Raw genomic sequence first — 25,390 nt, 5'->3', positions numbered from 1 at the left:
CTCCTCTGTTGAAGAAAACATTTCATTTTCCCGTTCCAGTCTCTGATTCGTTAATAAGATACTTAATAAAGGATTATCCAAGAAATAGTAATAATCAGCTAAATCCATGTCCATTTCGTACAATATGTGTGACAGAAATGCGAACTGATCGTCAGAGCATGCAGCCAGTATAAGCACCCACTTCGTTCATCCGAATAGGTACGTCGGAATTCGGACGACGAGCTATTCGTACGACTACGCATCCAGTATAACCGTAGCCTTAGGCGATGCGGAGTTTGAGCTCGAGGAACGTATTCGAAATAGTTGACGGTCCCAAATATATCCGACGAAAATCGATGTCGCAGCACCGCGTCAGAATAATACTTATACCTCGTTACACACAGCGTCGCTGTCCTATTAATTATTCTCCTCCTGCTCGCGGTACGATCTCGTAAAACGCTTTAATTACGGTTTCCTACCCGTGGGAACGCGTTCTTTTGTACGACAACTGATTTAATACGTTCCACTACGCCCGGATGGCAAAAAATTTATAGAAGACAAATACGGCTCGGATTTATCTCTGCCATACCGCGGCAGGTAATCCTTCTTATCACCGTTGCAAATCATTTTTTGCTAAGCGATACAGGAGGAAGCAAAGAGAGAACCAAGAGATATGGGACAGCACTCACAGAAATGAGTAAATGTCCATAACGGACGCGTCTCTGGAATAAAATTCATCCCTACGGAGGAATCAAGCGAATAATATCGATATCAAAACGGAATATAGTATTCGAATTACTCCAAAATATGCACATCCCAGCTGGACACGTTTACTTATTTCCCTGAGTATCCTACACTCACAGATCTTGCACCCCGTTTCTCGGATCACCCCACGCGTCGAAACGTCCGTATATTAAGGTGAGTGTCCCAATTTCTGCGCATTTAAGAGGTTACTCGTCACGAAGAAGGTGCAAAAAATTTGGTTGTGATCAAAATTTGCGGAGTAATTAATTAATTCTTTAATAATAAATGAACCAGTCGGAAACTATTTAAGAAAGATATTTCAAGATGATTAACTATTAGTAATTTGTAATAAAATATAATGCTCTAAATGTTCGCATTTCTACTCACCATTCGTACCAATTTCTGCTCACATAATATGTTGCCTTTTCAGGTTAAAATAAGTTACATGTTTTATGGAGACGTTTTATAACACAACAGTAAAGCATAAAATAATGATAAACAAAAAATAAAATGCCTTCGAATAGAAATAGAGGTTACAGGTTACCATTGAATAGTGAGGTTATGCTACTAAAATTTTGGTGAGTAGAAATGCGGACACGACGGTGATTCACTTGACCCTAAACCTAATCACCTGTTTTCTACTTAAAAAATTTAAAAATAGTAAAAAATCTACATCCAGAGCACAATACGTTGTCTGTTTTTGTTATTAAATAAGAACTTTTACTAGAAACACTATTTTCTTCCCAATTATCGAATACCAATAGTGTTCCTTAGCACAACCAGCTAGAACACGGTCGAAAAATCATGAGTCTCTCATTTTAAAAGTTTTTCGTTGCTTATGCTGCACTTCGATTAGCTCCGAGCTCGTGCAACGCTCCTGTAAATATTCAAATAATTTAGAATTATTTTGTTGCAACTATAGTGCAAACGTAACGCTTATAATAATAAGAAAAATACGAAATGAGCAGAAATGGCTGCATGAGTAGAAATTGGGACATTCACCTTAGTCGCGAGCGCCGGTTCCAATATCGGCCGGTTCCGCGGAGAAATTCGAGGCCGCCACCCCGGAAGTTGGATCCCACTGGGGAGAAGATACTACAATAAGCGATGCACCGCTCCGTATGCGACATTTCGCATCCCCGTAATCGTTCGTCCTCCGCCGCGGTTATTGCGTCCCCCTGCCGTTTGGCTCGAGATCTTCCGGGCCCGTGCTCTCCTTCTCTCTACTCGGGTTTCGCCGTCCTCCCGTGCTCTATCACCATCTCCTCGCGGTAGCTACTCACCTCTCCCCGTCGTGCCCCGTTCACTTACACTCCCTTCCACCTGGGTCGTATCTCTCTCTCTCCCTCTCTCTCTCCTCGGTTCTCTCGCGATTCCATTTCTGCGTTGTTGAACTATAACTCTCTCTAGGAAGGCAGTGGCAGCTATTACGCCGGCTCCTAAGCTATTACGGCATCTGGGAAGCTCGTTGGCGCTGCCACGGCCGGGACGAGGGGGTGGAAGAAGTGGCGCGAGAGTAGGAACACGGGGTACAGCGCGGCAGAGGGGCCTGCGGAGGGGCCGGGGGGTATCGGGTTAGGTGAGGTGATGTATTGAGATCCCATTGTATCCACGGAATCCCCTAAGATTGCCAAACGACGTCCTCTCCCGCTTCACTCTTCGCCTTCCATCTTCCGCCATCCACCTTCCACCTCCCGCATTCTCCCTCCCCCTCAGACTCCTCTCCTCCACTCCTTCGCGCATAATACGTCACCGGTGGAAAGGCGAGCCTCCGGTCTACCTTTCGTTTAGTCCCCGCTTCGCTCTGGCCGTATATTTCTCTTTTCCATTTTTCTTCCTCCTCTTTGTCTCCGTCTCTCGCTTCCTTCCCCTCGCTTCTGCCACCTTCCACTCCGTTCTCGCCCTTTTCTCCAGCGTACCTATGCAGATGCGCACGCTGGAATATTCATGCCGCCACGGAAACGGAAAAAACAGCATCGCGCCAAAGCGTCCACCGCCCCCCGCGATATCAACTCCCTCCTCGTAGCTCTGTCCCTGTGGCTCCCGAGGATCTCTGATTTTCAACCCCGTCCTTCAGTAACCAGTGTCTTTAATAATCCGTTGCGCGGCCGCAACCGCGTGCACTGTATCGAGACCTCGCATAATATCGGTGTGCTCGCTTGGATATTGGCTTGCGTCGCGAAGGGAGCAAGGCCCTGTGCCCGCAGAGTCGTAGGACGGGGGAAGACAGGGAAGCTGGGAGCGTGGAAGGAGGAGGATACAGAGCGACAGATGCAGAGCGGGAGAAATTCAAATTTTTGCGCGAATGCCCGCCGGTTCAATAACAACCTTTATTATTTTAACGACCTACGCTGGAGGTCCCTGTCACCTTTGACCCTCGAGCACCGGGTCGCCTTCGATCCCAGGAAAGATCGCTGAATCCTCGGGTTAATGATAATTAGTCGAACCCCTGGGCCGTATTGTTGCCTTTTTCGAAGGCACTGTCCTTTAAATGTGCGTGGCGAGTCCTCGGTATTTTCCTCAGAATCTCCCGAGGATGATTAAATATGTAGAATAATAAGATTGAGTTTGGAGACTCCCTTCGTTGCGGCCCTCAGTCGTTTCTGGCATGAAACGGCGAATGCAACGGCGATTCCTTTTCACCGCCTCGGTGCACGTCGCGGCACCTTCTCGCTGAAAGCAAGTCGCGAACAGCAAATATCCAGAACGCGTTTGCAACACGCGCAGATCAATAAGACGTCACACAGGCCTCGCGTACGAAGTAGGAAGCTAACATTATCCAGGGGCAGGCTGTCATTTAGTTAAAAATAACGCGTATCTATCTATTACCGGCTGTGGAAGTCAACATACGATCGACGTGCCACTATTCAGGCAATTTCCATAATGCATGCTCCCATCAGAAATTCCCAAGAAGCTTGGAGACTCTAGCATGCTATCGAACGGTGTCAATAGGAGCGCAAAAAGAGCACTGTATCCCCGTACCAGAAAAACGATGAATTATTCCTTCCGCTATCGCGTGTTATTTCTGGCGCAATTAATCGCGGACGGCAGTGTCGTTCACTCCTATTTTTATGCACACATGCATGCTTGATAAAAACCTGTGCGCTCTCCGTTATTAGAGTCCATGAAATTCGATCGTCGATCGTTGATCCCTAGGTTCGTCTGTCGAATCCGATCGGGACAGTTCGCGCGGGGCTCGAGAACCACGAGGTCCGCGGTCATAATGCGAGTATTCTTGCGTCGCGAACGAACGAGTGGGTGGATTTTAATTGGCGATCCGCCAATCTGTGCCTCGATACACAACCGAGTACAAATATCGGCGATGTCGAGGTACCGGCGGTCAACGCAAATGCAATTTGCGTATCCTCGTCCCTTCTGCGCCCATGCCGGGGGGAGGGCGGGAGGGATCGATATTTGGTAAATATTTGTGGCGAGTCGAAACAACAGAGAACGGAAGGTCCGCGGCGCTCTGGGCCATGGAACGCAGGATGTTTGTTTCGCGATCCGAATTCCATTCTGGGCGCCTGGAAAATCGCGTGGGGGGGGGGGAGTGTTGGCGTCATCGCAGCGTCATACGCGGATCGCCGAGGACGGGAATGTTGATTCCGGGGGCAGCACGCGATGCACCCGCGTGCAGGGAAAAATGTACGTCATCGCCGCTATTTACGCCGTGTCCGTTGGTTCGCGGTTGGATTATCGATCATGTTTCGCGGGGTCCATAACCTTAGATTGGAATTCTTCCTGCTCGAGGAGGGTGGGGACAAACAGGGGATGATTCACGCGTGAACTCGAAAGAATTCGAATCTTGGAAACGGAGGCTGGAATAAAACTGAACGCGCAGAAGTGACCATTTATTTGACAGCAAAATCTACGTTGGTACAGTTCACGCGTTAAAGTACGTAATTAAGAGAACTCCCAGCTATCGAACTTAACTCTGTTAGGATTCAAATGGTGCATAAAAGTTCGGGATAATATTTGCGCAGGAACCGCAGTGGCAGCGTTGTAAAACGATCGGTTACGTAATTGAACAGCGCGATTGCATATAAAAGCTGGCGGACAAGTGGAAGAGAAACATATGTCCGGGATTGTTTATTCGCGTATCTCGTCCAGCTTTAAGCCGCCGCGAAGCAGAAAAATAAATATCTATCGGGCTTGTGTTTATTCGGTGTTGCCGGATATCGCTGTATACATAGCAACTTTATCGTTGTCGCTGAAACTCTCGGCCAGGTACGGCTATTTTAATGGAAACGGCAGGGATTCCCCCGCTAATCGAACCAACAATATCTCGGGCAAAAGGGCTGGCGGACGAATCGAACCTGGCGAGTCAGTAGTATAGACTTAAATAACGTCTGTAGTGGCTAGCGCGCGAGGAACAATGGATCGGTTGCTGAAACGGAACAGAATAAATGATCGCGTCCAATCAGTCTATCTTAAAGACTTCCCGGAGACAATCGTGAGGGGAAGGGGCGGCGGGAAGGGTGGCTCCGTTTGGAGAATGTCTACCGGAAAATACGAAACCGTGAAGAAGGTGGAGGCAAATCCACGGAAAGTTCTCGCGGAAGCGGCACGATAAAGCCGTCAATTTTCACCCTCAATACCGTTTGTCTCCGGGAAAGAAAGGAAAGCAAGCACGGCGGGCGTGAAAAGAGCGAAAGAGAGGCCGCTGGCGGGGGCGGCGGAGGAAGGAAGGGCGGAGTAGACGGACGAGAAAGACGAGAAGGAAGGACCCATCGGAAAGGAGGAGACATTTATTACGACTTTAACTGGACTTTGTGTTTATTCAGCGACTGTTGCTCTCGCTTACCGTCGCTTCTTCTCCTCGACGGGCACGGCAACACCAAAGGCAGACACTTCGTGCACCCTCGCCGTGGGTCCGCGTCTTCTGCCACGAGAGATTCTTGGCACGTAGGGTGACCATCCGACCGGCGCGGTTCTTCTTCAACCCCTGTCACACGAGCCTCCCACCCTCGCTTGGAGAGAATCTTTCACTTTATCCACCGTGGACACCGATCCAGCGAACTCTGCCTCCCGTTCTCCGCCCACCCGCGACCAAAACCAACACCACCTCTATCGCCCGCTCGCGTTGTCCCCTTTCTGTCCTCTTCATCCCTCTGAATATCATTCCGCGTACGTCTACTTGCATCCCTTTTCAGTCTCGTCAGGAGGAGCGACGTGTCCGCCTGACGAGACGTTTCGAATGTTTGCCACGTCTACTTCTCGCCTCGTCAGGCTGCGGTTCTTTGATTTATCCCCGATCGCGCCGCGCTGCCGGGGACGTTGACTTCTTTGCCCGCGCGGGTGTCTCGGGGCGGTTGCGTTTTAAAGGTAACGATTTTAACGAAATATCCCCGACCAGTGCGCTCGTTAACGATAGAGAGGCTCGAGCACGAACCTGCATAATACTCGGAAGCCTGTCGCTTCGGATGTACTAGCGCAGACCAGGCTTTCGATGCTATTTCTCCGGCTGAGATTCCGCGTACTCCCGGCCAAGAAATTTGTCAGTTTCGCCGTGTTATCGGAGGAGAAACAACGATCGTGCAGTAACCCGACGATCACGGTGTTGGATTGCACCTGCACGAGCAGCTGACTCGGTGTCTCCGCTGCGTATCGAGTATTTAGCGTCTGTCTCCGGTGGGTCCAAGCTTCCAGGTACATCGGCGGCTAGAGATCAGCGAAATCGATGACGAGAATGATCCCGGTCACGTAGGCCGGGTCCATCGCGGCGTAAACAGCGGTGGAAAGTAACCGAAGGAAGCCGCGAGGCATGGAGCTCGGCAACTCGACTCCTCCTCCTTCCTCCGTCGCTACAGAAGAAGAAGCAAAGTAAAGACAATCGCGCACAATTGGCACATGAAATTTAAAGAAGCAAGGGGCGCGGCGGCGCGGGTGGAAGGGCCGGTCGCTCACTCAATATACCCACGGTGTTCGAGCCCTTATTCTTTTCTCTTCCTTCCAGCTCGCTGGAAATTTACATTTCCTCCCTCCTGCTCCTCTGGAACTGTCTGTTTATCCCGCTTTCTTTTAAAGAGCCGCTGGTGGCTATGCCCTTCCCCTTTCTCGAACCCCCTGAGTTCTAACCCATCGCCCGCCCCCCACCCCTCGGAATTCCTTGTCCCTCTCTCTCCCGCTCGTCTCTCCTCCGACTGTTCCACCCCCATCGCTTCTCTTTCCTCCTTTTTTCTGCAACGTCGTCGTCGCTCCTCCACGAGCCCGCAGCACCTCATCTTCCGCTATACAGGGACAATCCTCCATTTACGGCGAGATTACGCTTCGTTGGCCGATAATCGAAAATATGCCATCGAATAACGCCCGGGAATTATTTGTAGCCTCTCTGCCCCCCCGGCGCTCCTTTCCTGTCGGTGATGAGAGACAATCGGGCGCGAAAGAGGGTCGAGAGATCGCGGCTCATCCCGTGCTCGCGAAAGGGTCGATCTTTTATATTATTCCTTCCAAGGGAACAGCCCGCGAACAGTCTCCTGGAAAATGTTCGAGGAAATCGTTACATCTTGCAGCCCACGATTTCGAGCCCTCTACGTTCAACGCAGCGGTGTTGGTTTAGTTCTAACCTCCGCTAAATACTCCCGCTCGTAAGGTGTTTTTTCCCTTTAATTGAACGAAGGGTAGCTCGACGTTCCAGCGGAGAGTTGCCAGCAGACGCCCGTCGCTCCGGCGGGGGTTTATTAAAACATTCAATTTCGTATATTACGCATTCGTTACTCTTATCTCGAGGAGCGGAGGGTGCGTTCGGAGGGTGAGGCTGGGGGTGGATCGTAGACCGCTGGAATCGGGACGTGTCATTTCGAAAACGTCGCTCAATAAACGAAAGAGGGATCAGCATTCGCGGCGGGCCCGTAATCCACGGATCAGATGCCGAAATCAGCGGGTAATTGACGCAATTTCTTCCCCCTCCCGCCTGCCACCGACACCCTCCAAGGATTTCGCCGACTGTAAGCTCGCGGAGGGTAGATAGAGATAGAGAGAGAGAGAGAGAGAGATTCGAAGGAAATCGAGGACGTTGGAGACAAAAAGGAAGGAAGTGCGAGCGAAGAGGATAGACTCGGGACCACAATCTCTTTTTCTCGAGTTTCAGTGGCGTTGGGTCGGTGGCGGGTTTAGCGCGGGCTCTCGAACCGAGCCAAGTTCTCGTTCGCTCGAGGAAGAAGCGAACCTTTAATAAAGAGCTTAACCGAGCTAAATAGAAACATTTTTCCGTGGGCTTGACTCAGGCTCGCCTTCCGCAGTCGTCTTGGCTCCGTTGCAATGAAATGAGTCGCGGCTGCTCGTGCATAAGTAATCCGCAGATGAAGGTATCCCCAGCCCCTATTCCGTCACCCCCTCCAGACTACTCCAGGAGAGCTACTGCGTCGACGTACATATCGGCCTTCTCGATCTTTAAAAATCAACCCTGCATTCCATATATTTCTTCTCCTCTACCACTACCACTACCACTGTGGAATCCAACGAAACACCCTTTCATATCGATTAGGTGGATCGAGTTTGGACTTTGATTAGCTCGTACCTTAAATGATATCGTAGTCTACGCAGCTCAGTCTAAATGAATAATAGTTATTTTATTTTGTATGTATAGTTATTAAGATTTTAAGGAATAATGAAACTGTAGAGCCCGGGAAGGCAGCCTGATTTTGAGAATTTTTTTATGCGAGTATAGTGAATGGAATACAAAATCTGTTTGAAGGAGTTTATTCTACATACCATGAAGTATGATCACAATTTTTTTTTAATTTTTTTAATAGAAAATGGCCGCGCCACATTTTAACAAAAGAAGCTTCTTTTGAAAAACAGTGTTTCGCGGCCGGAAAGATTTCTCCTTCAATTTTTGACCTAGAACAAAAAACCTAAATTTTTTTATTTCTACATAAGATTATCTCGGGAAGTACACGTGGAAATTAAAAATACTGATTTTTGTAAGAATGGTGCGTGATTGAACAAAACACGGAACTGCCACAACCTTGAAATTGTTAAACCTTTTGTTCAATCACGCGCTATTCGTACAAGAAACAGTATTTTTAATTTCTTCGTGTACTTCCCGAGATAATCTTATATAGACTTAAAAAAAATCGGTTTTTTGTTCAAGGTCAAAAATTGAAAGAGAAATCTTTCCGGCAGCGGAACACTGTTTTTCGGAAGAAGCTTCTTCTGTTGGGCGTCGCCATTTTATATTAAAAAAAATTTTTTAAAATTTGATCATACTTCAATCACTATACTCGCATAAAAAAATTTAAAATCAGGCTCCCTTTCCAGGCCCTACAGTGTCATTACCCGTCAATCTCGCCCATTGCACCACAAAAAAACAAAACAACAACTAACTTTATATTATTACTAATAGTATTATTATTATTATTATTAGTCAGGGGAGAGGATAATGTTCTCGGAGGAGAATCTTCAATCATCCCTCGAAATTGTCTCCACGTCATTTCCTTTTGACGTGTCGTGGAATGGAGTCCATGTATCGACGATCTTTTAAAGGCGCCATAGGTGTAGGGGTCGTGGCGGTTGGTCGTTTATGGCGGAAGCCACTCGATGGGGGAAGGATTCGGTAATTATTCGCCATAGGCTTGAAAAATTGCCACCTAATCCCGAAATCGATAGTCCCAGCAGAGAACGCGCTAGTGTAAGGAACCCTCTCTCACCCTTCTTCGTCTCGCGTACGTATCAGTTTTTTTTTTCTCCCCGATACCACAGCGGAGAATGGGGCGGGAGTCTGGTGGCTGGCCTTTTTTTCAGCGCGAGGCCATCGCCCCACGACGGCTTCGCATTATGAAAATAATGTATCGATATCGTAATAAGGGAATGATTGGATACGTCGACGCTGATATATTCATCGGCACCCCCTAAATTCGCCGCCGCCTCGCATTCGCCGTGGACTATTATTCATATAACGTATGGGGCTTTGCGAGGTGTCTGGGTTATATCTCCGGGACGGTAAAGCCGTTTTTTGGATGAGGCATTGCGAGCATAACGAAAGATGGAGAAGCGTGGAAATCTCCCCTGCCCGGTGGTTTCTTCGTAAACGAATCTTCCAGGAACTGGATGACCACGGGTCACATCGAACTTATTTCCTCTTCATTGAAACAATCCGAAATCACTTTTAGCCACCGCTGTCTACGTTCGAATTTTCTGACGCGACAAACCGCGCGCATTAACGCGACCCACCACCCCACAGTGGGGAAATTTTGCGATTTTATGGCCAAAACTACAGAAATGAAAATTTTGAATTTTACAAATTTAATACAAATGTCGATTGAAGAACTATATCCATTTTCGTGGTCAAAGCTTCAAGACTTATTTTTAATATATAAAATTCGGCACTTTTACGTTCTAATATATGAGAAACTAAATTATCCGAGAAACAGCACTTACAAAAATTACGAACGATAAAGATTTTTTTATTATTTACATTTATACACTTTTTTAAAAAAAGAATAAAATGTTTGTAATGTACAACATGTGAACCAGTCTCGGTCACAGTTATATCGTATGTTAGACAAGACACACTGGATCGTGTTTGAAAAATTGATTCTTATATGAAAAGGTTATTTCTAAAACACTACTTTAAAAATTGTATAAATTGCGTATTAAAATCCGAAACATAATTATTTTGAGGACAAACAGATATCTTACGCACCACCAGGAATTGAATCCATGCCTTGAAATTATTTTCAGATCTTTGGATAACACAATATAAGTGTTTGAAGCAACTTGAAAATTTAGATTAATTCTTTGCGATCGGTCTAACCTCGCATGAACATAAACAGTCTATACGAGATTTGTATTAAAAAATTTAACAGTAAATTTGGTGGCATTTGATACTCATATTAGTTCTTCAATTGACATTTGCATTTATTTTGTCGAATTGAAAAATTTATTTTTGTGGTTTTGCCCATAAAATCGCGTAATTTCCCCACTGTGCACCGGCTGGCTGCCGAGCACCCCATGCATTATGAACGACGTTCCCGAGCAGCACGCCGTCTAGAAACTTACAAATCAGAAATTCGTGTCAACGAAACTCGTCTGGCTCCCTTCGTTTCTCCCAGGCACCTCCTCCTTGACGTCGCACCTGACTTACACGCGTCTTCTCCTTGGCGTCTGCCCCGCAACGTTACAACATCCAGGTCCCCGTGCAGGATTAAACGGAGAACGAACGTGCCACCCCCTCCTGGCGGGGTAATCGGCTCGTCTCGCGATGTATAATTTATAAAACGGCATTAAATTGTCTATGTCGTGGCTCGCTAGACGCCTCGCTGCTCCATTCGGCGGGGGATATACACAGGGGGGTTGGAGGGTGTGCGGCTGCCAGAGAGAAAGGACATATTAGCTCGACTTAAGGCGTGGCATAATGATCTCCAAGCGAAGCCGTCTTATTCCGAGGTCGCTGGCTCGCGCAGCGGAGGGGGTGGTTTCGTACGGGGGCGGTGGGCACTCAGGCGAAAATAAGTGCGAGTTTCAGCCACCGCTGATTGCGAACCGTGACTCTTCGCGATGCCCCGCCGCAGTATAAAGTAATGTCTCGGGCAGACCAGAGGGAGGAGGGCGTAAGGGAGGGTAAGTTTGAACGGCAGCCGGGCCTTAGGTTGGAGGGTAAGCTTTAAAATCGGCGTCAAACGCGAGAGGCCACCCTAGCCGCAAATTTTTATTCATTGACACTACACGGCTGAGCACCCTTCAACCGCGAACGACTAAAAGACGGAGGAGGCTCTCTTCAGCGCTTCGCTTCTTCTTCTGGGCTTGTTGCGCGATACTCACGATCCCCGGATCTTCCTCAGCTTTCACGTTGTGCGCAACCCCTGCACGCCAGTGTTCGATGGAGATCAAGATCGCTTTCAAGCGTTCCTTGAATTTTTATTTCGAGTTTCGCGTAGACAAACCGCTGGCTACGCGGTGCGTACGAGTGTGTGCGTATACAAGGGAGTCTGAATAGCCGAAAATTGGGGTCAGGGGATAAAGTTGCAAGTCGAAGGAGACTCGGAAACTTCATAAATCACGCGATGGGGATGTAGAAACCCGAAACTAGGCACGCACCGATCGCAAATGGGGAAAATACACGACGTTGCTGCGTGTATGTGTGGGGCGGGATCCTTATTTACTCTAAAAGGTAAAGGGAAAAACCAGGCGGTCGGTCTGTCCATCCATACCTCGGCGGCCAGCCTCGAAGCCTGACCGTTCTCACAGTAAATATATCGAAGTGAATTGCAACTTCGTCCCTAATCCAACCCGAAGACCCGGCGCTCCAGCCTTGATCCATGGCACCGCACTAAATTCGCGCTGAATTTATAAGGTCCCGTCGTCTTCGCCCGGTGTCGTGAGATTTACGCGTCCGCGCGACCGCCGATACCCAACAGCTCGCGACTGGCTCGATACTCTGCCGAGAGAATTGATGAAACAGTCGATCAGCTTGGACAAAAGGGTATCTAGCGCGTCGGTTATTTGCTGGAGGGAATGTATACGAGACGTGAGATGCGCGTTTCACATGAATACCAATAGGAAAATCGGGAACCTGGGATGGACGGTGTAGATGACGAAGCGATCGCTGTCCGACGCGAGTACATTCATCATTTTTGCTGGTTTGAATAGGTCAGCAGGCACGTGACAGCCGGGGAAAGCTCCTTACGTCGGGTATTCGCTGCGCGGAAAGCACTCGCGGGGATACGTCTCTTTACGAGCAACGGTAACGAATGTATAATTAATCCTATTGCGTTAAAATGATAATGACACAGGGCTTTGTGCCCCGAGGAAAAAGGAAACAATCGTAAAGTGTATCCCGTATGCGTGTAAAGCCCAGTAAACCTCTTAAGCTTAACTGTAAAGCGTCCAAAGTTACCTTTTAGTGGGTGATTAGCAAAACCGAGTTCACGTTTTCAGCGGCCAATTACAGGAGATTCCGAAATAATCCTATTACCTACATTAGCTCATTATTGCATAACTGTGTCTCAGCGCAGCGACCGTTCGGTACTCCCCCGCCTGGCGGATTCCTGTAAATGTCTATTTCAAAGCTCCCTCTAACTGATATCATCCGTTTCGTACCAGCCCCTCCGACTCAGCTACCTTCAGCCGCACCTATAGCGAGATTGATAGCAATCGCGACAGATTTCAGCGCGCAAACTTTCAAGCGATGTTCTTCGGAAATTTAAGAATCACAGGATGCGTGCAAGTGCGAGCCACGCGAGGATCCCTCGGCGCCAGAGGATTTGCCGGTGACCAAGCGAGCAGCAGGACCTTATCTGAGCCGACGGAGATTTTATTTAGATCCCGGCTATAAATGCGAAACGTTTCGACCGGCTGGCCTCGGCCAATCAAGCGCGTAGGGGCGAGAGCGAGCGTTAAGGGTGTTAGGACTATCCGATGTCCACACCTCTGTTGTCAGCTAATGCCCCGGCCATTGTGAGGGGTCGCTCGTAAGCGTACCGAATCTTCTTCGAAGGTGTCGCCCAGCCCGGAATGTCCCTGCGGAAAGAAGAAGGGTGGACGAAGAAAAGGGAGAGAGGAAATAGGTGAAGTCAGGAACTTGGCACGTATTAGTGAGAGTTTCACGGATTCCTTTAGCACCACCTCCTACCCCCCCTGGATTCGAACTGGTCGACACCCTTGGCGCGGCTATCGGCTGACGGCAATCCGGCTAAATCTCTTCCACCATAAACGGCTAAACAAAGAGGTCCATTCTTCAGGACCAGCAAACCCCCTCGTCGCGCTCCGAGCCGAGCGACCCCAGCCGACCTGCCCGCTACCCTTATCGGCCTCTGTCCACCACTTACGATCATCCATCTGGATCTCTGCTCCTTTCCGGGCGGAAAGCCCCGGCCAGCGAGATAGTTCCTCCCGTGCCATTGTTACTGAGGATTTTTTCGCGATACAGCGTTCGTTTCCGCGCCTGGCTATCGAATGGCCAGCCTCTGACGCTGGCCGGACAGTGGAAGACGAATGAAGTCGATCGAAGGACTCATCAGTTTCCGGGGTAGGTCTCAACGTTCCAATCCGAGGGGACAACGAACGTGACGCACAGTGATTCCCTTTAATTACGTTTCCAATGAGGGATAGGGAATTTAATTGTTAACAAGGTTCCAGGGGCATCGCTGATTTAAGTATCAGAAGAATGGTGGACGCGATTATTTCGTGCGAGTATCAGCTTGGAAGGGGAAGAAAGTGAATGGAAGGTTAAGATCGTCCCTCTCGGTCCATAATAAAAGAAGGCAGATTAATGCCTTCGGTCTTGAATCCAATCAACATTATTCCGACAATAGTCTGCCAGCCAATACCCGTTCTACTCTGCTCGAGCTGATATTATCAACATCCCACCCCACCCCCCCCCCTGGCACCGTTCTGCACGACAGTCACCCCCCTAACGTCTTTCTCTACCCTCGCGCCGGTTCTCGGTACTTTCACACCCCTAGACACCTCGCTCGTTCTTAATTCCACGGCTGGATGATAAGTATGCTAACAAGAGAACCACCGGCACGGATACAGAGGGGGGTGGGACCGGCACGGCTGACTGGTACCTTAAAGGGAAATTAACGGTACGCTCACATAAACGACGTCGACTTCTCCGTCAATGTTAATGTCTACCAGAGGCCATTAGCCGATCGAACCGCGTCGAGAACTCGGATCGACGTTCGCTAAGGTCGAACGATTTTCTCCGTGGCCCTACCCTTAATCGCCACCGCGATAAATCAGCCGGAGAAAAACGCGATGCTGGTCGCCGCTGGAAGCCTCGCTACTGATACTCCTCGAGTGGCCCCTTCGGGTCTGCTCTCTCAAGCATGGGGGATGAAATCTTCGGCTACATCAGAATACGCTTGACGCTGTCAATCTATAAACAGAATCGCCGGAATAGGGTTTAGAAATTTCCTGGAAAATCTGAAAACCTGAAGAATCAAGATTCTACGAGCATCGATGACAAACATCTGGAACTCGGAGGAAGAAATTGTACTTGCAAAAATGGCTCTCTCTTGCCCCCAGCTCCCTGGTACTTCGGCGGGCTGTAAAGCAGACTTTCTTTAACAAACACGCCCATGAAAAGCTGATATGCATATTCCCCAACGCCGCTGGCTCGGCTGGCTGAGGAAAAGCCAGCGAAGGAAAGAAAACGACACAGCGGACGGACACCGAAGTCGTGGCCACAGGGAGCGCTTCGGGAACCTATAAAGGCGTGTTTTACGAGGGAAGATAATGCGATGAAAGATGCGAACGGCGTCCAGTCATGCCTAAAGAGTGTGTGTAACCGGACCATCCGCCCGGCTTCTTTCACGGCCCGGTGTAACCCCCGCGGTTTCGCGGCCTTTCAGCCGGGGGGTGGGAGGAAGGGGGAAGGGGTGGAGACGCAGCGGACAGGGTCCACGGCCATAATATATCAATTTCGTATTCTAATGTCCAGGCGGTTAATTCAAAAAGCGTCGACGCTGCGGAAACCTAAGCGGTGGCGGCCGTTCCCGTTTCCTGGAGGGTGACTGTCCTCCGCGTCGCCCCTTCACCCGGCGAAGAAATAAGGGTGGCCACGGAATAGTTCTGATTCCTGTTCGCAGCCTCGTTGTCACGTATGCGCCGCTGATACGCGCGAGTCCCGGCATCAGCGTGTTCACTCGTGTCGCGGATAATTGGGGGAGCGGCTGTTTGCGGTCCCGCGGGGATGCTCTCGCCCCCCGAATGACGTACGATCTGCGAAGGATTTTCGCGACCAGGCCCCTGCGAAATTGCGTGGCAAAGGACCTGGCGCCTAATCGTCGAAGGAAATGCAAAGTTCAGCACCATTGTTTCTTGATGGATTGCATCAGTTGCTCGATTGAAGGACCAGCTTAATTTATGTAATTTCATCCTCGGAGCTCCAGAAGCTACCACTACTACGCATACCAAGCCTCGTTCTGCAACCTCTGACAAAAAGTTTCCGATCAGACGCACTAATACAAAATTTACTAAAGACACTCATGTTTTAGAACTACAAAATATTATTATATATAATGAAAAGTGATGGGAAACTAAGAGGGACATAGTATACAGTAAATAGCAACAAAATAACACAAACTTCCATTTATTATCGGAGACACAAGAGAAAACACAAAATGTTACATGGAAAAAAGTATCCGATTGGTAGAAATCCTGGATAAAAGTTTCCGATCAGATTTGTCTATTTAAATTTGAGGAAATTATTTTAGGTTCCTTAATATTTTGTTATGTTCCCACGTGTAGAATGAATAAGATTTTTACAATCCGTAGGTGAAATTTCTTCCCACGATAATCTAATAGCTCGTCGAAGTTCTTCCTTGTTTTGTGGCCTTTTCTCGCGAATAAGTTTTTTCAATTTTGAATATAAATTTTCAATAGGGTTTAGATCGGGACTACTTGCTGGTCATGTCATTGTTTTTCTATCGTTTCGTCTAGTTGTTGCACGAGGACGGCCTCATCGTTTTCGGTTAGTTACACTACCCGTTTCCTCATACTTCCTTCTTAAATCACTAATAGTGCTTTGGCTGCACCCTATGATTTCTGCGACTCTTCTTTGACTAATTCCTTGCGCGAGAACCTCAATTATTCTTAACTTTATATCTTTCGAATACAGCTGGCGTGGTGGCATATTGCACACTTTTTACTCGCGTGTGTACCGAATGAAATAGTACTACTAACTAACAAATATCTCAGAGGTGAATTTCTGTTTACATTGTCGCGGCCTCCTCTTGTGTTTATATTTATCGTACACGCTTCATACATTCAAGGAGCTAATTATTCGACCCATATCAATACGTCTGATCGGAAACATTTTGCCAGAGGTTTTACTTTTCCAATCCCTTCTCTGCATGAGAAACCACCCCTACTGTAGACTGCACCGTCAGTAACGTCCCACACTACATTTAGAGTTTCTGGTTGACTCTGCGAGGATAGTTGCACCCGTCCTCCCCGCGCGCCTATCAAGCGACGTTCGAAAAAAAAAAAAAGGAAAACGATGAGTAATCTGTAGTAAAATTCACCAGCGGAGTCGAGTGACATAAACTGCGTCGTAGATGGCCGCTTTATGTTCTCGTAATTTTCATCGTAACCGCCGCGGAACGGTGCCGCCGCGTTGTCTCTCCGCGTTGGCTGATCTGGACGACAGACGGAGAAAGAGGGGTGGCAGAAAGAGGCGGCGGGGGGGGGATGAGGGAAAAAAAGGACGAGAGAGTCCTTCGAGTGGCGCGAACTATTAAAAAGCGCGCGTCCGCTCAAATTCTCGCCGGTAGTAAATTACCCGAAAAAAGAAATAACGGTTGGATTCGACCGCCCTCCCACGTCTGTCACCCTCCTCCCGCGCGGCTCCCGACCGGCTTCCTTCACCCCTTGCGGAGTTCCAACCACCCTGGCCCAAGTGGGCTCCGCTCGAGAGATCGTCGGTCTCTCTTTTCTAGGGTAAAAACCCTCTCGACGAGGAGCGCCGCGGTCTCAGATAAAAAATTAGCCGGAGTTGCAAACGTTTCCACCTTAAATCATATATTTATCGCGACATTAATTCAACCCTTTTAGGTACCCTTTTTTCCCCGGGGCCGCCACTCCGCACGCCGACCGAAAACGCCTCCGCTTGCTCTCCAACCAACCACACCCCCCCCCCCTCTCGAACCCTTGGAGCTCCTCTTTTTCTGGATCCCCATACCCCCTCGCCTCCTCCTTCTTGCTCCGGTCCCACGAGATGACTCTTTGGACGGGACCCCGTTAGTCCTCCCGCTAATTTCTCAGATTCGAGTATTTTTATGTACCGTCGCGCGAACCTGACGGGGGTAAATCCTCTCGTTTATTATTTAGAGCGGGAGCCGCGCGCGAGCCGATGTGTGCGGCCAGGGGTTGGCCGGCCAGTCGCACACACGCGAAGACACGCGTTTACCTTGTCCTCCTCGCCTTTTTGATGGGGATATACGATCTCGTTATCTCTTCTTACTTCGACTCCCGGCGATTATCCTTCTTTACGGTCGGTTTGCTCGATCGTGCAACCCCCGTGGACGGCGCACAGTGGGGAAATTTCGCGATTTTATGGCGAAAACCACAAAAATAAATTTTTCAATTCGACAAAATAGATGCAAATGTCAATTAAAGAATTAATATGAGTATCAAAAGCCACCAATTTTACTGTTAAATGTTTTAATATAAAGCTCGTATAGACTCGCAAATATTTATGTTCATGCGAGGTTAGACCGATCGCAAAGAATTAATCCAAATTTTCAAGTTGCTTCAAACACTTATATTGTGTTATCCAAAGATCTGAAAATAATTTCAAGGCATGGATTCAATTCCTGGTGGTGCGTAAGATATCTGTTTGTCCTCAAAATAATTATGTTTCGGATTTTAATACGCAATTTATACAATTTTTAAAGTAGTGTATAGAAATAACCTTTTCATATAAGAATCAATTTTTTAAACACGATCCAGTGTGTCTTGTCTAACATACGATATAACTGTGACCGAGACTGGTTCACATGTTATACATTACAAACATTTTAATCTTTTTTTAAAACAGTGTATAAATGTAAATAATAAAAAAATCTTTATCGTTCGTAATTTTTGTAAGTGCTGTTTCTCGGATAATTTAGTTTCTCATATATTAGAACGTAAAAGTGCCGAATTTTATACGTTAAAAATAAGTCTTGAAGCTTTGACCACGAAAATGGATATAGTTCTTTAATCGACATTTGTATTAAATTTGTAAAATTAAAAATTTTCATTTTTGTAGTTTTGGCCATAAAATCGGAAAATTTCCCCACTGTGCGGCGTGCACCCCCACGCGAGCCGTCCGCGTACGTCTGTTCATGCTCTTAACCCGCCTTCGCTTTAGCATTGGGTTCTTTGGTTTTTCAACCCCTTCTCGGCGGTTGGATTAACCTGTGTCTCGTTAATTGTTTAAAGGACCCGCTCGCCTCGTCCCTAAAGTGCTACACGACGTCCAGTCGCCCTGTAGCAAGTGTGGGAAAGGAGTGGAGAAAACATTGAGGAGTCGCGCCGTCGGTTTTAGCCTCGCACAGTTGTGGGCCCTAAGCTTATGCACACTGACGTAACCAAACACCATCGAATACACGAGAGCGCATTACTCCCAATGAAATAGGAAACGAGACGCATGTACGTACCCCGGCGGAACCCCAGAGCAACGGTTGTTTACTTAATAAATACATATTTAGTATATGCCACGTACACAGGCCCAGCAGGCCGGCTGCGCCTATTTTTGCCCTCAGTTTTGTTGTCATAGGACTGGCGATGGGACGCGGGCACCCCTCGCTCAACTACCCCAGGGTTACGGGGTATACACCTAGCCGCTCGACAATGGAACTGGCTAAAGCTGAGGATTTGCTTCGAATAGTTCTGATAGGACCGGTATCGTGAGTCTAATAAAGCCGCGAGTGAAATTTCTCTTCTTCCCCCCTTGCGGGGCTATCGGTGGAAGGGGTAGTTGCATAAATTTAAAATACTTTCTACCGTCTCTTTTTCTCGCCTTATTTAAAGTAATACCGTTACAGCGGAGTTACAAGCCGGAATATGTTTTTTAGTATGGGATGCTTTTAAAAGCGTAGCTGTGTACAGCGCGATTGTTATGCGCTCGAAACACGAGTGAAAGGAATATTTAAGGACACGCCGTTTCGAGGAATATTTCGTCCCCCATTTCCGGTTCGCCTATACAAACTTGAGCCGGTGGTTCAGGTTGCGTCAGACAACACGTGTACACACGTATTCAAGAAGCGTGAATGTGCGAGCCCAACTCCTCGCATTGGTGTGTACCCAGCCAGCTAAAGAACAGGAATATTCATAATTCAGTTGTAGCCTCGCTGATCGAGGCATTCGAGCTAATATAAATTGCGGTATTCAACAGCTTCGCTCCAAAAATGTGGCTGCCTTAGATTGTCTTAAACCAGGGTCAATTAGTATCCCCGTTGTAAAGCCTCTCATGCTTCTTCTTTAAGCCTCCACCATCACTCCAAGCTTCCAAACCACACTAGCTGCAAAGAGATCCCACCTCCATTCTTCGCTAACCCACTACAAAATTAACAGAATCCCAACTCTAAACATACTCCGACTCGCAGCCACCCGTCGTCCCAGAAACCAAATCGCCCGGACGGCCTCTAAACGAAAGGAACTCCGAGCTCCAAGTAATCCTCAGTCACGGTTCTTGACGTCCCACGTTGCATCACGGAAAACTGTCCTCTATCCGTGCCTCCCGAGCCCCGAAACGCTCTCCGGTTCCCTCGAACGCGCTCGCCACTCGAGGACGAGATCCCCCGAGCCGCCTCTGGCCAGAAACCCGAGGAAAGAAGAAGACAAAAAAAGTATCCTCGGCCGCATAGTCTCTCAGCTGCTTGTAACGTAACGGAGCGGCCGGTGGCGCGTCACCGGTAGCCAGGCATCGCCGCGCAGCCGCTCGCCAAACAGCCGTGCGACGACGACGCGTAATGTTCGAGCACAGACAAGCATATGGGAAGACAAGAGAGAAGGCAAGGCACGGGAAGGCAGGCAGGCAGGCCAGGCAGCCGGCTGAGCCGCGCGGCATAACGTGCCTCGTGTATGATGTACTGGTTTGCCGGCTTGCCTGGCGGCGCACAGTGGGGGGAGATTTTGCGATTTTACGGCCAAAACTACATAAATGAAAATTTTTAATTTTACAAATTTAATACAAATGTCGATTGAAGAACTATTATCCATTTTCGTGATCAAAACCTCGAAACTTATTTTTAATAGATAAAATTCGGCACCTTTACGTTCTAACATATGAGAAACTAAATTATCCGAGAAACAGCACTTACAAAAATTACGAACGATAAAGATTTTTTTATTATTTACATTTATACACTTTTTTAAAAAAAGAATAAAATGTTTGTAATGTATAACATGTGAACCAGTCTCGGTCACAGTTGTATCGTATGTTAGACAAGACACACTGGATCGTGTTTAAAAAATTGATTCTTATATGACAAAGTATATTTCTAAGACACTACTTTAAGAATTGTATAAATTACGTATTAAAATCCGAAAGATAATTATTTTGAGGACAAAAAGATATCTTGCGCACCACCAGAAATTGAATCCATATTAGTTCTTTAATTGACATTCGCATTTATTTTGTCGAGTTGAAAAATTTATTTTCGTGGTTTCGGCCATAAAATCGCGAAATTTCCCCACTGTGCGGCGGTGGGGTCAGGGACGCGACGAAGGGTGGGTGTTACAGTGGAGTAAGGGGGGAAAAGTCTTCAGACACCGAGGGTAGGGAGTTTTGTGGCCGCCGCGATAAGTGGGGAGAGGGAGATGCCGACAGAGAAGGTAGGGCACGCACAAGAGCAGAGTGAAGACGTAGCCGGGGTGTCGGGAAAGAGGGGGGGGGGCCCCGAGCTGAAAGCAGGCCTGTTGGTTGGTTTCAACTATATTTGTTTATATTTACACAATAAGCAACAGCCTCGCCGGTTGGGCTGGTTGGCATGCCTGTGCCGCTTTTAGTGTTTAGTCCTCGCTACTCGGTCGACGCGTGAACGTTGCTTTCCGTCTTCTTCACGGCGTCGCCTGTTCCTCCTTCCCGCGCCCGTCCCTCGCCGAGCCAGCCGGCCTCTCTTTTTTTTTTCGGGCCCCGCTGCGCGATACGTTTTCACGGCTGCTCGAGTCCACGTGTGTTCCCGATCGCGTCTCTCGTAGTGTATCCTCACCCTCGTGGACGGAGGCCCCGCATTTCGGGTCGAGGTGGACGGCGTCCTCGACCACGATTTCGTTCCCGGGAAATCTAGGACCCCGCGGGTTCGCGCGGAGGTTTGCTATGTACGTTGACGAGCGTACTTCCGGCTCGCGGTGATCCTACTCCAAAGAGGTCGCGAGTGTTGACGTCGAGTGCTCTTTATTTACGTCTCCGTTTCGTACCCGATTTTTCGTGCGGCGGGAAGTGTTGCTGGGCCTTGTGAAATGATTGGGACTGCTACGAATGGACGTTCTGTGTGCTGTGCGTGAGATAGCCGAGTGTGGAGCCCCATGTGTTCCGAGCTGGAAAGTCGGTCGACGGATATTGAGGACTAAGGACTTCTCGTAAAGTAAGCATCTGTTGACGGGATTCCTAGATGGATTCCGAGAAGCGCGAAGCCCTCGTAAACGAGGGTAGAACCGACGGCGCTGTACAATTATTTTCGGTGCGGAGGGATTATATTATTAGCACTCGCAGCAAACATCGTTGCTTGCCGATGTAGTGCGCGAAGTCAGGCGGGATTTAAAATTCTCCCTCAGGGGTGATATCGCGTAACGAACCATCCTGCCTTTCTTCTTTCGTGTCTCGGGGCGGAGAAACATTCCCATGCGTGCTCGTGTCGAGACATCTTAAAGTTCACTGTACGAGAGACCTCCGATTGACGTAACGATGGTCGTGATTTCAGGACGATGGCATAATGGATCATGACACAGACGGAGACGGCGCGATCAACTTGTCAACGTCGCAGCGACCCTCCGCCGCCACCACCCCCAATGGTGACACCCCCGCGTACGGGCAAGATCAACAGGACAACGACCAGGTACATAAATGGTTAATCCTCCGAAACTTCACTCCCGATAAGATAACCCGCGATACATACTCTCCTCCGTCATTACTCCCTCGCGAAGCCAAAATGGCCCCGGGAACGATATCTTCGAACGGAACCGTGTCAACGCGCCACTCCAACAGAACGCAGCGCTCGAACAACCTATTTCTAAATCCAAATAGTCGAAACGTACCACAATCCACGGCGAAATTTAACGTCCGCAATTTACCGCCTCTGACACCGGCGGCGCGAAATTTATGACCAGGCCCCGAAAACTTTTCGGGCCGGCGCGTCAAACAGCGTATTTTATGATTTCTTTTTTTTTTTTTTTTGCTTTATGTGTTGTCTATTTTTCCGCGTTCAGGCGCGCCAAACGGAAAGTTAGGGTTATTAGTAACAGTACGACGTCCCTCCATAAACAGTACTAATTTTAGAAGCAAACATCTGCCTTCTCGATAAAGCTCGAACACACCGAGGCGCTAAGACGCGTCCGGGGAGAGTCATTGATTCCCGAGAATAGAGGAATCCTCTGGCGATAAGAGTGCCTGGCCGGATAGGATCTACACTCGGGGCCGAGGGGCGCCGTTGTTGAAAATCGAAAATGGAATTGAACGATCGGCCGCATCCCGGGCGTCGCGGTACAAACGCGCGGCGGAACGAGTGGACCGATAGGAATCCGTGGCGCGCACAAGGGCCCTCGACCTTAAAACGAAAGTTTTTCTCCCGCGGTAAGCGGAGCGCGATACTCGCCGAGCGTTTGACACCCGGCCGCCATAAAATCGAGCCCCCTGATTTCAAATTCAATTCAAAATCCCGCGCTCGCGGCTGAACGCAATATACCAGGCCCGGGGCGGCCTCCGGCGACCGCCGCCGAGGGAAACAAATGTTTTATGGCCCTTAAAGCGGCCTTTTCGACGGTTTCCTTCTCGAGGAGGGGAACGATATGGTCGTGCGACGGGCGAGCAGGTATACCAGCCACCTTCGGAATGCATATATGCGTGACACGCGCGGTTAGAGAGCTTCGAGGACTGTTGGTCTCTGTCGTTACGTTACACCGACCGATTCGAAATGCGCGACGTGGCCAGGCAGGTGGCGATTCGTTTTAAAAACAAAATTATTTCGTACGGGGCTTCGTTTCGGAGAGAAGTGACTTCGAGAACTCTCGGAGTATGAGAGGACTCGAAAGAGTTTTTTTTTTTCACCGTTTTGGGACCTTCTACAGATTTCGACGACAGGCTTGGGAGATGTTGGATGGTTTTAATGTAACGCGGCCAGCTACGGCCAGTGTTAGTCAAATCACACGCTCCACTTAGTTTCAAACCTGATTTACTCGAAAACGCAGGCTGGCGGGGGAAAGCCTTCCCCTTCACTTTCGAGTGGTATTGTGTATTTTGTATGGTCGTCGGCTGTTTCGGGCCATTGGAGTTGATAGATCGCCCCCCCGATAACTCGGTCTCCATCGATAACGCCCTACGAGCGGGAATAAATTATTTTAATAACCGCGCGCCGCGCCCGCGAGGGTATTTTTATTCGTGCGCGGTGTCGCGGCCGCGTGTGTGCAGATAGTAACGGTGAATATCAAGTTCACGTGACGCACCAGGTAAATACGTGTGTACCAACACGAGCGTGTGAATTACACGTGCGACACGTACATCTGCTCGGCTGTTGGTTACGTGTAAACAGAGATTCGCTTATCGCCAAGCTGACACGTATACGTAAGTGTACGGAGAGAGATATTTTCGGGATTATTTTAACGACACACTAGTCTAGTTACCCTGGGCTATTTTTTTTTCTTTACTCTAGCCGGCTCGGCAGATTTGTTTAAAGCAGCGCGATACAGGCGTGAATCGGGCCGTTGCCCATTTTTACCCAGCGGAATCGATGAGACTGGGGAATAAAATAATTATGTCGGTCAATTGCTATATCGGAACGTCGATAGCTGGTTCTATTAGGAAACAGAGCTGGCAGGATTTAATCGTCTGAAGTCCGAGGCATGCGTGTGAGATTCGAGGCGATTCGAAGATCGAGTTTTGAGAAACTATCAAGTTCTGCTGACCACTCGCCGGCTCGACCACCACTTCCTGTCCCCGTCCATTGTGCCCACGGAGGGACCAGTCTTGTCTGCCTCTGTAACTTCATAGGAGTGCTGATGCTCCAGCACGTCGAGTCCGCTCGGCTAATACCTCCAATTGTTTTCTTTCGACAATTATTTCCAATTACCTCCCAGATTCTCTGTTCCGACCTTCTCACCGACAGGCATCATTTTCTTAATCCCACCGACTACAATTACACCAATCCCTTTGAGTCTTCTCCGAAATTAAAGGGCGCGAAGAAAAGTAATTGAAACGCGAAAGAATCAGTTAGCCGGCGTGAATAATTACGCCCAGCTCCATTACCATCGCTCCGAAATTAATGCCACCGCGCTCGCATTAAGATTGACGTGGAACTCGGAGACAAGACTGGCCACGTAAGTTCGAATTCCGCGCTCTCTTGAGCAGGGGTATCCTGGCGCAAGGACCAGCCGGCTAAGTTTCTGCGGTTTCGAGTCGATCGAAGTCCCAACAGCGTTAGCGCGGCACTGTTTATAATTTAAGAGGTTCCCCGAAGTCGAGGGTTGCTCGCGAGGGTTCGTGGTGACGTCAGTGGAGGCACGATGTAAGACGAAAGGCTCGTTTTGCTCGCGAATCGGGAACGGGAAATCTGATAAACAGATCGATAGACGGCTCGGTGAATCTTTAATCGGAGCGCCGCGGCGCCGTTGCTGCTCGATACGTTGCATCGTCAATATTCAGGGAATTTCGAGTATATCTGATTCGCGTCAGCAATTTCTTGGCCGCGATTAATAAGTTACAATGATGCTTAATAATGCAGCCGTCAATTTGGTGGTGACGAATGGTGCCGCGATTTTAGCCTGACCCGCGGGATATAAAATGCCTCGACCTGTATCCGTTTTGATCTAACGCGGGGCTAAACTCGGAAGGGCAAGCGCCGTCAAACGCGTTTTAATATTAGCCGGATAAGTCAATACTTGAAATATACGGGCTCAACTCCTTCAGTCCTTCGAAACCAAGGGGGGGGGCAGAAAATAGAATTCGACGATCGCGATTCTGGGCGTTGCGCCCCCGTCTCAACCCCCTGATTACGATACCCAAAAATCTCTGCGACACGTC

The 25,390-nt window shown here is 48.6% G+C and overlaps 1 protein-coding gene across 33 annotated transcripts in view; it reads left to right on the top strand.

Annotated features, from left to right (window-relative positions):
- Positions 1-25,390, top strand: part of Foxp (forkhead box transcription factor P) — a 237,005-nt gene that overhangs the window by 115,839 nt on the left and 95,776 nt on the right. For 32 of the 33 annotated variants that reach the window (XR_013086754.1, XR_013086757.1, XR_013086756.1 and 29 more), the window contains one exon: positions 22,080-22,214. Coding sequence is in view for 30 of the 33 variants with exons in the window: in XM_076823313.1 (XP_076679428.1) it covers positions 22,080-22,214 (135 nt within the window). In the remaining 3 variants the exon portion in view is untranslated. Of the gene's footprint in view, positions 1-21,040; positions 21,744-22,079; positions 22,215-25,390 lie in introns of those variants that run through there. The other variant, XM_076823307.1, reaches the window with a different exon arrangement.

Source organism: Andrena cerasifolii, chromosome 11 (genome assembly GCF_050908995.1).
Source record: "Andrena cerasifolii isolate SP2316 chromosome 11, iyAndCera1_principal, whole genome shotgun sequence".
Lineage (NCBI taxonomy): Eukaryota > Metazoa > Arthropoda > Insecta > Hymenoptera > Andrenidae > Andrena > Andrena cerasifolii.
This window is presented reverse-complemented; position numbering and strand designations above follow the sequence as displayed.